The sequence below is a fragment of the Ceratotherium simum genome, chromosome 10, assembly GCF_057802395.1.
Source record: "Ceratotherium simum simum isolate JZ-2026a chromosome 10, ASM5780239v1, whole genome shotgun sequence".
Classification (NCBI taxonomy): domain Eukaryota; kingdom Metazoa; phylum Chordata; class Mammalia; order Perissodactyla; family Rhinocerotidae; genus Ceratotherium; species Ceratotherium simum.
Window position 1 is genome coordinate 12569215 of NC_141909.1, and position 17691 is coordinate 12586905.

At 50.7% G+C, this 17691-nt stretch overlaps 1 protein-coding gene across 1 annotated transcript; it reads left to right on the forward strand.

The window, feature by feature from the left end:
* The first annotated feature begins 1324 nt into the window (after nt 1–1324).
* On the forward strand, nt 1325–8274 carry LOC101401029 (G protein-coupled receptor 183-like). The gene is made up of 2 exons (XM_014781852.2): nt 1325–1464; nt 6913–8274. Exon 2 carries the CDS (start codon nt 6925–6927, stop codon nt 7987–7989), a length of 1065 nt encoding a protein of 354 aa, XP_014637338.1. The 5' UTR covers nt 1325–1464; nt 6913–6924; the 3' UTR covers nt 7990–8274.
* The last annotated feature ends 9417 nt before the right edge of the window (nt 8275–17691 follow it).

Consider the following 17691-nt stretch of genomic DNA (forward strand, 5'->3'; position numbering starts at 1 on the left):
TAACTGGCAGGGCCCCAGCCACCGAACACAGGAGTGTGGAGGAAAGTGTTTTCCTCCACTGTGCGTACGCATACTCACAGCGCTGTGCCTGGCTCCAAGTTGGCACTCAGTAAATTCTTACTGAAGGAATCATGAATAAACAGCGTGGGGTATTCTGTAATTTCTTGCCATTCTTGGCCTTCTGGGTCTCTCCTTTTAATAGGAGAATCCTAAACGTCTTGAGGACGTGGAGGAAGGTTCTCCCAGGATTTGCCATCTGTTAAAGCCAGGCACCTCTGGAAACTGCATTAGCGCTTCCTTCTACGGGTGGTGGGAAGGAAGTTTATGGTAGAAGTTTCTGGTAAGAGAGGGCTTCTTTACAAAACTTCTCTCCAACAGATCAGGAGATTTGGGGGACATCTTTTAGGGCCCAGTCTACACAAGGGAAAAATTGGGTCCCCTGGCCTTCGTCAGAGGAGTGTGTTGATTCACATTCTAGACTGGGGGAAACCGAGGCACGTGGATGCCATGCCCAAGACACAGGGATCTGGGAGTAAACGTGTCAGGCCAGCTGGAGAGCTGGCTGCTGACTGAAGCGGGCTGGTCAGAGAAAGCCTCAGAGAGAAATACACACTTCCATTCCGATGACAATAACCGAGAAGGGAGGCACAGTGGTCATCAAAGGATGGGTGTGATGCCACATCTATTAGCCAGCTGTGTGCTAGGGAAAATCATTCTCTGGGAAATGAGAGGAAGAAAACAGCGGTGACAAGGCGTGTCTTCACCCCTGCCTTGCCCTGCCAGGGAACATGCCGGCTTAATTTGCCACCCAGCCCATCCAGCCTCTGCCAGGCGCAGCCCTCGGGAGTGCTGCCTACCGGGGCTGCAAAGGCTGCTTTCAGGCTCCGTGAAAGCACCCCGCCTGGATCACAAGACCAGGAAATCCCGGCCAGGCCACGTCTCCCCTCCATTTTCCTGAGCTTGTCAGGGTCCCCAGACAGTTCTTCTTGCTTTACCTGCTCATCCCTCCCAGTTGGAGGGGAGAATGGTGGCAGCTTTTGAATTCCCGACTCTGGTGGCTTGATAGTCACATCTATGGTCTAAATCCCAGCCTGCGGGGGGCACAGAAATGGAACAGAAAGGACACTGGCTCCCAGAGCAACTTTCCTCACCTCCCTCCTCCTGGGGTGGGCGGGCGCCGCGGGGACAGGCCGGGTGGGAGGCCCTATGGCTGTGCAGGCACGTCCTGGAGCAGGGAGATCACCTTACCTGATAGCCTGGGGTTTTTGTGTCTCTTTCTTTCTCTTTTTTCACAGGGGTGGGTGAGGGGAGGAAGAGTGTGGAGTCTATGTGGTGAACTCATTCAACTCCTGCAGAGGGGAGAGTGCACGGGGCACCTTCAGTGCTCTGGGGCCCCCTAGTAAGGCGGCTGACCGCGGGCCAAGACTCTGCTGGGCTCCCTGCGCATTGCCCTTGGGGAGCAAGGTGAGTTGACCAGAGGTGAGTCTTCTCAGGGCAGGGGAAAGGTGCTGGGCTCCGAGAGGAAGGCTCAGATTCTAGCTGCTTATCACACACCTCTCTTTCTGTGTCTACTGTCAGTGGGTACAGTGTCCCTGCCCCACTCCAGCTTACCAGCCAGGCCCCCTGCCATCCCTGTCTGGGCAGAAGGACAGAGCAGGCCAGAGGCACAGAAGGCTGGTGTTAGCCTCATGACGCTGAGCAAAACCTGCTGATAGGACTGGGCTGCCTTCACTGGGTCAGACCCTGGGCGGTAACCTTTACAACCCTCTGGAAGCCCTTTTCATAGTTCTTCCCCACATGGTTGCATTAATGGATAATCCCTTAACAGGAGCACACCTTGTACTCTACCATCACAGCTCCATGAGTCTCAAACAGCAAATATACTTGTGAGGAGGCGATGCATTGGTAACTTCCTATTAAAGCACAAAAGACCAATATTGGTTCATTTCCTAGGAGCAGATGGCACGGGGTGGGGGGACTGGGATGCTTTGTGCTTGTGGGGGAGAACCTGTGGGGCTGGGGTGACAGGTGCAGAGGGCGGCTGAGGAGCATACCTTCAGGCAGGTGAGGTTCAGAGCCCACGGAGCACAAACCTGACCAACCGGTCCCAGCGCTGGGCAGTAGAGCCCACTTGTGGAGTTCACGCTGAGGTTCGCACCAACGTCTACAATCCAGAGGATGAGCCCGACCAGCAGAGGGGACAGGCGTCCCAGTGTAGGGGCGTGTCCCTCTCTGGATGGCTCCTATTTTGGGTCTGACCTCCCTAGACTCACAGCTGTGACAGCGCCTGCTTGCCCCTCCTCAGGGCGTGGAAGTGACTTCTCTGTGGGTGTCCCTGCAAAGGGAGACCACCGTGCTTCCAGCAGGACCCAACGTCCAGAGCACTCGTTTCGTGCCAAATAACAGCAAAGGAAGAAGACCAGGAGAGGCCTGCGGGCCCGTGGTCACGGAAGCTGCGGAGGCACGACCGAGGAGTGAGAGTCACCGTGGGAAATGCACCTGAGAGCTGCCCTCAAATGCTGTGCCAGCACTGAGGGTGGAGGGCTCACGGGTTCTGCAGAGGCTGGGGTTTCGGAGAGGAGGTGGCACTCATCATGGCCCCAAGGGGTTGTATGTGTGCTGGGCAGCGAAGGGACAGACGCAGGCACCCTCGGCTGAGGAAGGTAGTGGGCTGCGGGGTGAGCCCCTGAGTGTTGATGTGTCCTGGGGAGGAGGCCCAGGAAAATCAGGAAGGCGGCAATTGCCAAGGGTTGGGGTCTCCTTAGGAGCCAGTCCCATCTCTTTGCCCTGTGAATCCTGAACAAACAGGGAAAGAGACACATAACTTTGAAACAGGTGTCAAGTAGCCACTCTGTGACTGGAAATGTTGATTCCAGAAGGTGAGTTGACCTGTGGCTGGGACCCTCCGGAGCTAAACTGGCCCCTTGAGTCAGCTCTCCTTGCCCTGCTCAGGCTCCTACACCCATCGGGGCACACAGAACCCCCCTCCCCACAGCCTCCACCTTGTGGCCACTGAAGCTCATCGTGGCCTGAGGACCAAATTGTTCAGGGAAGGAAGGGATGAGGGAGAAGAGCCTTCCCTATTGATTCAGAGCAGGCAAGACTCCTGGGAGAGCATTGGAGCTTTTCTTCCTTGGAAGAGCTTACTCCAAAGGGCAGCGATTTCAACTCCTGGGGTACGATTCCCAGGGCCACGGCATTGGCTTGCCCGCTCCTGGGGTGCCCGGGTCACACCTCCACAGGGGTGTGAGTGACTGTGTGGGAGTGAGAAAGAGTGAGAGGTGAATGTGTGAGAGAGTGTGAGTGCCTGTGTGTGAGTGCCTGTGTGTTAGCATGAGAGACTGTGTGTGAGAGAGGAGGGAGCAGCCTCTTCCTCAGGCATCTGTCCCAGGGCAGGCAGGAGGCCATCCTGGGGCAGTTTCTCCAGTCTCTGAGCAAATCTGAATCTCTATTCTCAGAGAATCAGAGTCAAGGGCTTCGTGAAGGACTGTGGTCAGAGCCCCAGGTGGGGAGGTGTGAAGGGAGGGATTCCTTTCTCCGGCGGGTCCATCCTTAATTCCTGAGCCGGGCAAAGTGCTCCAGCGACACTTCCTTCCCTTTCCTCCCATTTGTTCCCCACCCCCCTCACCCCATGCTCCCTTCCCTGGAAGCAGCTCGGGGACTAAAGGTGTGAACAGGCGAGATGCACCTTTCCATTTCTGTCCTCAAACCCTGGCAAAGGCGGCTTCTTCAGCGCAATTCAAAGAGGCACACGCCTCTTTATGTATTAAAGGGCTTGGAGTGCTAGAAAAACAATCCTCTTGCATGAGTCTAATTTGTAAATAGAAAGAACAATATAAAACAACATAGCAGAAGGGGAATTGTGTGGGTTTTAACAAATTTATTATTGTACTGGTGTTTTACCCTGTCCAACTAAGTAGAAAGAAAAGTATAAAGAGCACTCAGAACGGCTTCTCTATTTAGCAGTTTTTCACCTGCCTACTTTATCTTTTCAACCCAAGCATAACCTTCAGACGATAAAGACTCAATTCTTTTGCAACTTCTGAATATAACCAGTAGCCAGCATAGCACTTGGGAAATTCTTGATATAATTTAAAATATGTTTTTAATTATTTTTTTAGGGAGTCTGACTATCTAACTGTCTATCTCTATCCCTCCATCATCTCTATCATCTTTATCCTCCATCTGTCCATCCATCCATCCATCCATCCACCCAGCCAGCCAGCCAGCCAGCCACCCAAACATCCATCCATCCATCCAACCATCCATCCATCCATCTATCCATCATCCTGAGGTTCAAAGGGCTTTTCAGTGCTCCTCTCTCTACCATTCAGCCTGACTTCTCCTAGTTTCCATTTGAATGGAGGCCCCTTCTCTATCTGCAGAGACTGGACAGAGCTTTCTTTGCCTAGGTTGAAACGAGGCAAAATCTATAGCAGGCTCCCACCAGCCAGCCCCAAATTGGTAAAGGAGGGGACAGCTGTGTCCTGACTCAAGTGAGGTTTGGGGGCTCATAGAGCTGGTGCCCTCAAGTCAGCATCTGACTGTAGAAGTTCAGCATTCTTGACCTGGGTCTCTGGTCCTGGTTCTATGAGCTACTGTGGCCCTTGGGCAAACCACACATCCTGTGCACCTTAGTGCTTACCTGTGCACCACGTGGTCAATCACACAGACCCCACTTGCTGTGTGGAGAGCACTGGGTAGACCCACCCCAGCTCTTCTTCTCACAGTGTGGAAATTAAAAGTTAAAGGATGATCAGAATGCAGATGATAGAAATGGAGGGGTGTAAAATGAAGACAAGGCTAATTCAGCAGACTGAGAAAAATGGGTTGGAAATAGGAACACATACACGTTTTTGACAGACAACCCAATAGAAAAGGGGACAAAGTATTCATACAGGCACTTCAGAAAAAAGATACCTAAACAGCCAATAATCATGTGAGAAGGTGCTCAACGTCAGTGGTCATCAGGGAAATGCCAACTAAAACTACAAGATACCCCTGCACACCCACCAACATGGCTCACCTGAAAAAGACTGATGATGCCAAATGTTGGTGGGATGAGGAGCCACGGGAACTCTCATCTGCTGTTGGGAGTATTAAGAGCAGCTACTTTGGCAAACTGTTTGCCAGGACCTACTAAAACTAAACATGTGCAGAACCTGTGACTCACCAGTTCCACTCCTAGCTGTACACTCAGCAAAATGTATATTATTGTTTCACCAAAGACATGTGAAAGAGCATGCATAGCAGAACTTTATACCATCTCCCCAAACCGGAAACAACTCAAATGTTAATCAACAGCAGGATGGATAGATGGTGGTGCATTCGCACAACAGAATACCACACAGCAATGAGAATGAGCAAACTACACTACACCTGACAGTGTAGGTGAGTCTCACAACTAACGTCGAGCCAAAGAAGCTATATGTGTAAAAATACACATACATAGTGCATGATTTCATTGATTTAAAGTTCAGAAGCAGGCAAAACAGAGTTGTGATTTTGGAAGTGAGGGTAGTGTTTACCCTTAGTGGAGGTAGAGGTTGGGGTGGGCAAAGCAGAGTTTCTGGGGGGCTGGTGAGGTGTGTTTCCTAATCCGGGTGCTGATCACATGGATGTTCACTTTGTGAAAATCGTCAAGCTGTATTTTGATGATTTGTGCACGTTTTTGCCTGTATGTGTTGTGATTTTAAAATGGCTGTAAATTCTTTGATGTTCCTCCTGTCGAGAGGTGGGGTCTATGTCCCCGTCTCTTGATGCTGGGTGGGCTTGTGACTCGCTTGTAATGGATAGAAGGTGGTGGAAGTGATAATGCAACACTTCCAGGGCTAGGTTAGAAAAGGTGACGCAGTGTTTTAAAGGATAGTGTATTAATAGAAAACTTGAGGTTCAATAAGGCCAACAGATCAGGAGATGATCGCCATTGGAAACGTTTGTTACTCACAGATCCCAAGAAGAGGGGGAATGCCACACCACAGGTGGCAAGAAGGGGGAAGCACTGGGGTTGGTCAGGAGACAGAGGGAGAGGGGCAGAAATGTAGGCAAGAGCCTTTATTGTGGCTTCTGTGGGGAGGAACAGGCGAGGCAGGGGAATCAGGCTGAGGATCAGCTAGTCTGGATCATCTCAGTGGGCTCTGGGGCATTGGGGCTGCCCCTAGCTGTCTGGTACTTGGCCCTGGGTTATTAGGGCAGGCGGATAGTGGCCCAGAGTGTGAGGGCCCAATAGAGGAGGTGGTTGGGGAAATGGGCTCTGGATTGGTTAGTCTGCATTTGAAAGTACACTCGAGGAATTGGCTAACCCAGGGAGGGTCAGTCCTTCCAGGGTCAGCAAGGCCCCAAGATGTCAAAGCATGAGAATACAGAAAATAAAAAACATGGATAATACACGGAGCTTCTACCCAGGTTCTGGAACACTCTCTTCTGGAAACTCAAGCTGCTGTGTAAGAAACCTAATAGCCCTTGGGCTGCCATGCTGTGAGGAAGCCCAAGTCTCATGAGGAGCCCCAGCTGAGGCTCCAGCCAAAAGCCAGCATCAACCACCATACATTTGAGTGAAGTCACCTCCAGAGGCAGAGGTTCCAGCCTCTGCCATTGATTAACCCCCAGCTGCTGACTCTTCCTAGCTGGAGCTCTCAACATTGGAAAGCAGAAAAAAGCCATTCCCACTGTGTCCTGTTCAAAACCTGACTGTGAGCATAATAAAGTATGTTTTAAGCTGCTAAGGTTTGGGGGCAATTTGTGACACAGCAGTAGTAACTGGAATGGTATGTTACACTTCAACAAAAAGTTTACTTAAAAAGAGATATGTTTTTCATGTGCCTGTTGCCTCAGTAAAGTATTAATTATTGCTATACAGAGGCATAACCCCACCGATTCAATATCACATTTTAAATTTTTTATTTCCCCAAGGACATCTATGACATGGCTTCCAGCACGGCTGACCCAAGCAGCATCCCCCACAATACCAACTTCTGCCTTCCTCACCACCCACCCCGGGCGGCCAGCGTGATGCTTTCTCTGTTCTACACAGCCCTCTTGGTCTTCAGCGCCCTGGGGAACATCCTTGCCCTTTGCCTCGCCTGTCAAAAGGGCAAGAAGATCAACTCAACAGGTGTCTACTTGGTCCACCTGGCAGTGTCCGACCTCCTGTTCACCCTGGCCCTGCCTGGAAAGATCACCTATTACGTGCTGGATTTCAGCTGGCCCTTTGGTGAAGGGCTCTGCAGGCTGACGGCGTTCATATTCTACGTGAACACCTATGGGGGCATCTATCTCATGACGTGCGTGAGCGTGGACCGTTACCTGGCTGTGGTCCACACCCACCAGCGCCCCCGGCTCCGCAACGCCGGCAGAGCAAGGCTGGTCTGCGTGGCTGTCTGGGCCCTGGCGTTTCTGCAGACGGCGCCCCTGCTCCTGATCTCCATGACCAAGCCTGTGGCGGGCAAGTTGACCTGCATGGAGTACGTCAGCATCAAGGGGGTCCTCTGGCTGCCCCTCATGGTCCTAGTGGCCTGTGCTATAAGCTTCTGTGGGCCAGTGGGGATCATACTATTTTGTTATGTGAAGGTCACCTTGAAGCTGTGCAAGACAGCCCGGGACAACCCTCTGACGCGTGAGAAAGGGCACCACCGGAGGGCCTGCCTGCTCACGCTGGTGGTGCTGGTCACCGCGGTTGTGTGCTTCAGCCCCTACCATCTCAACATCATCCAGTTCATGGTGAGAGAGATGCTCCGCCTGCCCTCCTGCCCCGAGCAGAGGGCTTTCAAACTGTCCCTGCAGCTCACCGTGTCCCTCATGAACATGAACTGTAGCATTGACCCCGTCATTTACTTCTTTGCATCTACACGTTACAGGAAATGGCTCCTGGGCATTTTAAAACTCAGAGCGTCAGCATCCTCCTCCTCCACCCTGGGAAAATCTTCCTCAGAAATACCAAGTGTCAACCAGACTGGCGACTCCGTGCCCTTCGAGGAGAATAAAGTCTAATGGGCCATTGGCTTTAAGACTGTGTCTAGGGAGCTCTCCAGGATTGGGGGCCTGAAGCTTATACAATTTGGAGGTGGGCTCTTTAAGAAAAAGAAGACAAAATAAAAGCAAAATTAGGTGTAGAGTCTTGGATGGTAAGCAAGTAGCCCTAAAGCTTAAATTCCATTAGCTTCACGATGAATCCACTTCTAACGTATCCTAATAAATAACGCTGGAGCTCCTTGGCCCCTGAAGGGGCGTGTGCCATTTCTTCTGGGAAAGGAGTATTTTCATGGTGAATGCAGACAAGACCAAAGGAATCCTTGGCTGAGTACTAGACCAACAGTTTAGTCTATGTTTCAAATCTGGGGAGGCGAAATGTTATAAAGACCAAAAATACTCCTTCCCCCAAAACAAAATTTCTAAAAGCTTGGAGTTAACATTTACAAAAATGCCAAGGTTTTCCTGAAAAAGGCAGAAAACCCGGGGAGGATGCACACCAAGTTATTGACCTGGATGGCTCTGGGGTTGGGGAGAGGGAGTGATGGGTGAGGGACTTGGTCTTAACTTTTGTATGAAAGTTTGAATCTGGTGCGTTGAGAAGGCATTCCTGTATCGCTGGTGTAACTGGGAACAACGCTGAGGAAAGGAAAAAAGTCAGAAAAGCAGGCGCAATTTTTTCATTTGTTTTGTGAGTGTCAGAAAGTGCTTATCCACGTAAGTGTTGTTGATGTTAGATCAAAACAAACCTTTCACTGCACCTTCTTGAGTTGAAAGCAATGCACAGAGCATTTGGACATGGGTGATTTTCCATTTTGTAAAATAAAACACGTGCCTCTCTGCCAAAATGCGGGAGCAGCAGGGCAGCGCGACATCCTGGCCCTGCGGGCCCCAGCCCTCCCTGCCAGTTGCCTCAGCGGCCATTCCCGCCCTGGTCAGCCCCTCACTCTTCCCTCTGTCCCTCCAACTTCAAGCTTCAGACGTCCCCAGTCTCCCCAGTGAGGTCGTCCCCAGTCACTGCCCCACAGTGACCTCCTTCTGCTCCTGATGACCCTCTTCTTGCATCTCACAATTTCTGACTACGTTTGGGCACTCGATTCCCTTCTGTGTAGGGCTTCACACTCTGCTCTCTTGAGAGGGGATGGTCTCATGCAGCACCCAGGCTGTAAGTTCCTGAGACATGCCTGTGGCTGGGCCCCCTTCTCTCTGTACGTGGCCTTACAGCTCGCAGTACGCCTGTAATGAGAGTTCGCGCTCAGGCTGTTCCCACTGGTTCGAGGTGATGAGGATAATTCCTCTCATGCAGTCTGGTCCATTACATGGCATGAAAAGCCCTCAGGGGCTCATGTCAGGGTTCTGGGTGTGCTTTTCCTCCATTCTGCCCCTGTCTCTGGCTCCACTGGGCTCAGGCAGGGAGGACACTCAGCCTCGGGGTTACCTACAGACACATGGCCGTGGGCCCCTGTGGCCAGACAGGTCCAGCCCTGAATGTCGGTCCTGGGGATGTGACGGCCAGTGTGCACAGTGGAGGTGCTTCTGGCCTGCTGGGGGAGGGGTCAAAGGCTTAGAGAATTGGGAACTGCATTCTTGGGGCCCTATGGATTCAAGACGCTGAACCTCAGCTGAAAGGTCCACCCCTGCACCCTGTGTCAGCCTCTCTGAGTACACCTCACAGGTGCCCACAGTTTGTCCCCACCTGGCCGGGGTTAAATGTCAAAGCTCGTACTCCCACCTTGTGTGCACTAACCAGCATTTATCAAAGGGCATGGAGGTGGCAAGAGGGGGCCTGGCCAGCCAGCAGAGTGACAAGGAGCGACGACCAGAGCTGCCTTCATAACCAGGAGGCCTCCTTGGAGAGGGCCAGGCAAGCAGGGCTGCCGAGACCCGACTCTGGGCGCTAAAAATCCTTCTTGGCCATCCTCTCAGGCCTTTCTCATAACCCGTCCGCCCTGCACGCCAGGCTTCTCAGCTCCAAAGCTGCTTAGGGCAGGTTTGTTCTGAGCACGTAGAGGCAGGAAGGAGGAAGTCACATCCGGAGGGCATTTGGGAACAAAACAGGATCAGGAAAGAGGACGGAGATCAGGAGATCCCACAGGAAGGCAGGAAGCGGCAACAGCGGGTGCGGGAGACCGGAGCTGAGATGCACCCTTGGTTTGCAGCGCTGGCCGCAGGTGGACGGGGACGTCTTTCTTTTCAACAAGGCGATGATGGGTGTGATTTACAAAGAGGGAAAGCTGAGTTCCAGGGGCTGCACTAGCCAGGGATGCTCCAAGGCCAAGCTCTGAGCGCAGAATCCTGAGCTCAGGGAGTCAGGAGGGACAAGTGTCCTGCAGAGGATTCACACCTGCACCCGAGCCTCACTTTCCTTATCTGTAAAATAGGGACATGGGGTGTGTGTGTGTGTGTGTGTGTGTGTGTGTCCGTCCATGAATCAACACACCTGTAAGTCATTTAAAACTAAAGAAATCATTTAAAATGAAAACTGACTGTGGCCACATGAAGTTTTCTAAGTGGGCTGGCACAACTCATATCAGTAGGATGTACATCTCATTATTACTCGGACGAGAAGGTCCTGATGCCTAGCCACACCCTAGCCCCTAGAGCAGTGGTGCTCAAAATGTGGTCCCTGGGTCAGCAGCATCAGCACCACCTGCAGACATGTTAGAAATGCAAGCTCTTGAGCCCCATCCCAGACCTGCTGAACCAGGCGCTCCGGGGTAGAGGCTCAGCGCTCTGTTTTAACAAGCCCTCTGGGTAATCCTGCTGCATGCTCAAGTCTGAGAACCACCGGCCCTCTTGCCCGTGGTATTAGTTTCCTAGGGCTGCTGTAACAAAGTACCATAAACTGGGTGGGTTAAAACAACAGAAACTTATTCTCTCATAGTTCTGGAGGCTAAAAGTCCAAAATCAAGGTGTCAGCAGGGCTGGTTCCTTCTGAGGCTGTGAGGAAGAATCTGTTCCAGGTCTCTCCCCAGGTTCTCGTGGTTTGCTGGCAATCTTGGGCATTCCTTGGCTTGTAACGCATCACCCTGATCTCTGCCTCCATCATCCCATGGCGTTCTTCCTGTGCGTCTCTGTCTTCGCATGGCATTTTCTTTTCTTTATAAGGACACCAGTCCTCTTAGATTAGACCCACCCTAATGACCTCATCTTAACTTGATTACACCTGCAAAGACCTGATTTCCAATTAAGGTCATATTCACAGGTGCTGAGGGTTAGAACTTTATCCCATCTTTTTTGGGGACAAAACTCAATCCATACACCCACCCATTTCTGAACACCCCTCTTTCCAGACACTCTTCTCTAAGTCTCATCCCATCCCAGCTCTAAGCCCTCACACTGCCTCAGAGCCCCACCACGAAGGTCAGGCTTGGAGGAAAGAGTAAGAGGGATCTGTTTTAAACACTAATTGGTTAAAAAAAAAGTTTAACTGTCATGGTTTGTTTTTAAGGCCCTATCAAAATAACTCTATGTCTAAATGGAAGCATCAGAGTGACCCCCTTGAAGGGTCTCCTCACTCTCCATGTGGGAACTCAGTCCAGAGGAAGGTGTAAGGCTGGGGCAGCCTTGTAGGTCAGGGCTCTGTAATGAGGACCCCGAGTCCCATTCCCTGGGGGTGGACAAACGGTGCCCAACCAGCAGAGGTGTCGAGGCTTCTATCACCAGGTGGAGGGTCTCATGATAACTTCTAAGAATTTTAATCACTTGACATTTTAAGGAGGAAGAACGGAGAGTTTCATAAATCAAGTTCGTAGATACCCAAATGTTCCCATGGGCTCTTGGCTTTCTCCAGAAAGCACATTTCCACTGAGAATCACGTCTCCCTTGGCACTGCTACACACCACAAGCTAACCACCATCCAGATTTCACTACAGTTTTCTTTCTCACTTCGCCAAATGACTGCATACGGGACAGGCATAGAGACCAAAAAGTTCCTCTGGCATGCAAGGGTTGTGGGCAGCCAGGCTCAAGGACGGGCTGTGCCACCCTCGGACACTCCAACCATGTGGTGCGCGGGTCAGAATACACCTCAGGCCACACGAGTCCCTCATGACATGGATGCCCTGGTTCCTCCGTAATTGTCGAAATCTGGAAAGTCTCATTTTCTAATGCCAAAGGCCTACACCACCTTCCAGTGCTCACATTCTTTGATTCCAAGAAGCCCTGACACAGGCTCTGTTGCCCTAGTAGCTCAGCAATGGGACAGGCAGTGGGAGGTGGCCCATCCCAGGGAAGCGGTGAGCCTCTGTGTGTTTCCTAATGCCTGATACTATTCCCTTTGGTAGGAGGCACATAAGGGATAAAGTGCTAGGAACTGCCCGAGATGGGACATTGCCCGGAACTCAGTCCCAGTAAACACTCATCAGCTCAGTCCCCCGGTGTAAAAGGCTGCTCCCTTTACAACAGGAGGCAGCTCAGACGGACGGAAGAGGGCAGGCTGGGGACACCTTGCCTCTCCCATAATTTACAATTTTGTCTCTGGGCCAGTCCTCCTCTTCAACATTCACTTCTTTATTAATTCATACATTTATCAAGTATTATCCTAGGCTCTGAGGATACGGCGGGAATAACGGAGATATGGCCCCTAAACCTCACGGATCATGAAGAGCAGCAGGTGACACATACAACTGGAATCAGGCAATGACAATACAACGTGTTAAGTATGGAGTAGACATTATGGACTATGGGGAAGAGCTTAGGGGACTGCCTGGAAGGGCTCCCATGTTTTGCATTGTATGACTGGATGGATGGTGGTGTCATTCCCAAGATAGGGGATACGGGATAAGATATAGTTTGGGGGTGGGAGAAGGTGGGCTTAGGTGCCCCTGGGACAGGCATGTGGAGGTGCCCAATATAAAGCAGGACATACGAGGCCTGAAGCCTAGAAGAGAGGTTTAGGGTTAGGGTATAGATTTGGGTGGCATGAGGTGGACAATATTCCCAGGGAGAGTTGAGGGAACCTGTTTTAAAATGTAGGTTTTATTATCATTCAGGTATGGTGAGGTTAACAGATCAGGAGATGCCTGCCATTGAAAAGTTAGTTTGTTACTTACAGTGCCCAGGAGGAGGGGCCATGCCACACCCTGCAGGGCCACATAGGGAAACACCAGGGCTTCCTGTGGGAACAAGGCAGGTAAGCAGGCTGAGGATTGGCCAGTTTGAATCATCTCAGTGGGCTCTGGGGCGTAGGGGCTGTCTCTAGTCATCTGGTACCTGGTCCTGGGGTGCCTGGGGCTCGTGGACGGTGGCCTGGAATGCCTGGAGGTGGTTGAAGGTCAAGTTTCTGGGATGATTGGTTTGTATTTGAAAAGTATACTCATGGGTGAGTCTTTTACTGTCTTCAGGAACTGGCTAAGGAGAGGCGGTCCCTCCAGGGTCAGCAAGTCTCCAGATGTCAAATCATCAGAATACAGAAAATAAAAAGGCATGATTAATACAAAGGCCTAGGAAAGGACCATGAGGACATCCACATTCAGGGGAGGGAAGCAGCTGAGAAACCCACAGGAGAGACTGAAAAGAGGCAGGGAAACCAGGAGGGTGATGTTACAACAGCCAAGGGGGTTGAGGGAATAAGGAGGGAGTGACCAGCAGTCTAAAGAGAGGCCTTGCATTTGGCCAAAAACTGGCCAGTGGGGACAGAAGCCAGATGTTAGTGGGCTGAGGATAGAGAGGGGGCTGAGGGGATGGGGTCAGCAAGTGTCCAAACTTGTTTCAAGAAATCTGTCTTTAAGGAGGAATCGGGGGTGGGGGTGGGGAGGTGGGGAGGTATGGAATGGCAGATGGGATCTTTTTTTTTAAACTAGAGAGAAATTATTATGGTTTAAATCCAGGAGGGAGGGAGACAGAGAAGGGGGAGAAGTTGAAGATATAGAAGAAGGGAGAAGAGGTTGGTGAGAAGTCTCTAGTGAAGCACATGGGTTTTTTTTCTTTTTTTTGTGAGGAAGATTGGCCCTGAGCTAACATCCGATGCCAATCCTCCTCTTTTTTTTTTTTTTTTTTTTTTGCTGAGGAAGATTGGCCCTGGGCTAATATCCATGCCCATCTTTCTCTACTTTATATGGGATGCTGCCACAACATGGCTTGACAAGTGGTGCGTCAGTGTGCGACCGGGATCCGAACCTGCGAACCCCGGGCCGCCAAAGCAGAGTGTGCACACTTAACTGCTACACCACTGGGCAGGCCCAGCATACAGTTTTAAAACAAAACTTTTTTCAGAGGAGAGAAGGCACCCACCGGTCGGTGGGTGCAGAGACACATGTGCAAATGGACAGAGGCCTGGGGGGTTTCCTCCATCCTCCACCCTGACTCTTTTCCAGTGTGGTGGGAACATTTCCTGACTAAGGTCAGCCAGTGCAGTCACAAATTTTAAATATTTCAAAATCAGATCATAGCTTATTAGTCAGTACTATTAATACATTAAGAATATGCCATGAATATGGTGTTTAACAGTTTAGGAAGCAGGTCCATGCTCCCCAGGGCACCCAACTCCAATGGTAGCCCTCTGAGGTGGACAGAGCTGGGCAGGAAGTCTTCTCACTGTACCGGAAGGCCACTGACATCCCTGAGTCACCCAGCTGATGGGGCCTGAGGGGTTGTGCCTGGAGAACCAGTGTTGTCTCTCACATCCTGCTGCCTCCATTTATATCTGGGCTGGAAAGTGACAGCTGCCTTAGTTACCTGCCTCCTTTTTGCCCCAGCGATCATCATCATTATGGAGTGCGGAGGGTCATTTTGTCAGTGGTAGTGTCCTTACTTCTACCCCAAGGTGTTTGTTACGGGCTAAATTGTGTCCCCCAAATTCATATTTTGAAGTCCTCACCCCCAGTGTCTCAGACTGTAACTGTATTTGGAGAAAGGGTCTTTAAAGAGGTAATTAAGCTAAAATGAGGTCATTAAGGTGGGCCCTAATCCAATAGGACTGGTGTCCCTATAAGAAGAGGAGATCAGGACACAGGAACACACAGAGGGAAGACCACGTGAAGACACGGGGAGATAAGACGCCATCTACAAGCCAGGAGGGAGGCCTCAGAAGAAACCAACCCTGCCAACACCTTGATCTCAGACTTCTAGCCTCCAGAACTGTGAGGACATAAACTTTTGCTGTGTAAGCCACCCCATCTGTAGTACTTTGTTATGGCAGCCCTAGCAAACTAATATTCTTTTTTTTTTTTTTTCCACTGAGGAAGATGTGCCCTGAGCTAACATCTGTTGCCATTCTTCCTCTTTTTGTATGTGAGCTGCTACCACAGCATGGCCACTGACAGATGAACGCTGTAGGTCCGCACCTGGGAACTGAACCTAGGCTGCCAAAGTGGAGCACGCCGAACTTAACCACTAGCCCATCGGGGCTGGCCACTAACACAGTATTCTTAATCTCTCTACCCGATTTAAGTAAAATAAATCAAATTCAAACGTCACACCTCTTACTACCTGTTGAAAGAAGAATAGAAGCCAGAATTCACCAAATGTTATCATTTCCACTTATTTTCAAAGGCACTTCCAAGAGCTAAAAATGTGTTACTTCAGAAGTGAGTGTGGCATTTATGCTGGAGAATGAGCCTGCAGTTGTGTCTTCTAGAAGGTCAGGTGGCATCTGACCGTAAGGCTAATTGCTGGCTGGGGCCAGAGGAGGAACTGTAGTGCCCTTGAGTGTTCTGTGCTCATGGTCCCACGTACATGGTACAGTGTTGCTATGCTTTTTCTCCCTAGGTCAAGTTGATGACCCAGATTTACTGAGCAGCCTTCACGTAGAGCCCCACCCGTCCTATGGCCTAAAGATTATTTTTCCAGCTTGCTCGACTGTGCTACTCTGTTAAGCACTTCTGCAGAAGTCTGTTAATCTTATCTCTGGTTTTATCCGCGTGCTCATCTTTTATATTCACAGAGAGTTCTGGTAAATGTGTGGGGATGTGACTGAGAAGACCAATGGTAACCACCGTCCTTTCCACAGCCTCTTTGATGTCACCCACTTGGGCAGAGCTCGTGAAACCAGCCAAGTCGGGGAGCAGTGAAGGAGGTGACAGGTCAGGTACCTGGAAGCACGTTCCTTGGGAAGCACGGGCTCGACAGCTCTGCCTCTTTCCTCCAACCTTTACAAAGTAAGCCCACTGAGTGCAGGTGTGGTGGAAGGGGATTCCTTCCTGATGGGGACCTCACAAGACACAGGTTCCAGGCCTACTGAGCCCCAGCAGCCTGGGTGCGTCACCGGCAGTTCTGGAACCTGGCTTCGTGTGCCAAAGGAGGACATTAGTCAAGATGATCGCTGATGTCCTTTCCGGCTCTGAGAACTATGGGATTTCTGCCTGCAAGACCAGTAAGCCCAGTAAGTGTAGCCTGGTTTCCCAGGACTTCATGGGTTTTGCCATGTATCTGTCTTAGCATATCTTTAGTGGCTTTCTTTTTGTGTTCAGAGTGGGTGGCCTGACTTTAATCTCCTGTTTAGCCTCTGGCTGGCATCCACTCTCTCATCTGGGAAAACAGTGGCTGGTCTTGGGCCTGGCAGCCACACAACGTTGGAGACAGAAATCTGAAAGAGAGGGGCGAGGAAGAAAGGAGGGCAGAGCCAGGGAGAGCAAGATGAGGGATACCAGCTTGGATGCTAAAAAGTCAACTGTACTGTACATCTGGGTCGATGCCCTTCCTTGAACCCCACTCACTGTGTGAGACAGGAGAGCTGGCAGCTGGGAGACGAGGCTTGCTGCCCTTGGGGAGCTGAGCAAGAAACCCTCTCCCCAAGATCTTGGCACTGGAGCTACTGCCATGCTGTTACTCATTTGTTCAGGCTCAGTGAGGTTTGGGGGCCATCTAGGAAGCAGAATAAGAAATCAGGGGCAGAGGCCCCTAAACTTTCTTAATGCTGCCCTTTTGGAGACCTCTTTGGCGATCCTCCCAGTCTAAATGACCTTCTCCACTATTCTCGCTGATTGTAGCTGTGATAGAAAGTCCCCTAGTGGAGATTTTCTCCAGGCAGCTCAGGAGATGCGCGGGTCTGAGGGTTGCCCACAGCAAACAGCCTGCTCATGGCCGGTGGCCTCTCCCCAGCCCCTGTTCTTCTGTCCCCCTAAGTAAGGCGCTGAGCTCACCAAGAGACACCTGTGCTTGTTCCCAAAACTTCTTGGGTCAGTCAATTGTTATCGAAATTAAATAATTTAATTATTATGTAAATCAATAAAGTGTAAAGGCAAAAAGAAAGAGTTGTTTTTATAAGAACTAAGTTGAAAGCTTTGGAAAAGCTTGATAAAGATGAATTGCTAACAAAATCAAACCTACTGTCAAAACAGGTGTGAGTTTAACAATTATAAGACATTAGGGGAAAATGTACAAATCCAGGACGAAGTGCACTCTGATTGCTTCACTGAGTTGCCAGGAGTGGGTATTTGCTTTATCTGTCATTCTCTTCACATTCAGGCTGTCTCTTCCCAGGACGGAGAATGGCCGACCGTGGCGTTCCCGCTCTGCTAACGGGGCTGGCTTTTCCAATTATTTGCTTGACTTTTTATGCTTAAACAAAATACATGCACTTTTCCTTCTTTAAACAGGTCCTAAGGCAACAGCAGGGATTGACATCACATTCATCTTTGTGCAGATTCAAATACAACATGCCCCCCTGCTGAAGCAGCAACACTTACCCACCACACCCACTCTAGGTGCAGACTTTGCCTATTTTGAAAAGCCCTCTGTGATCCTGGGAGCTTTATGTATATGAAAGATTGGAGTGAGTCA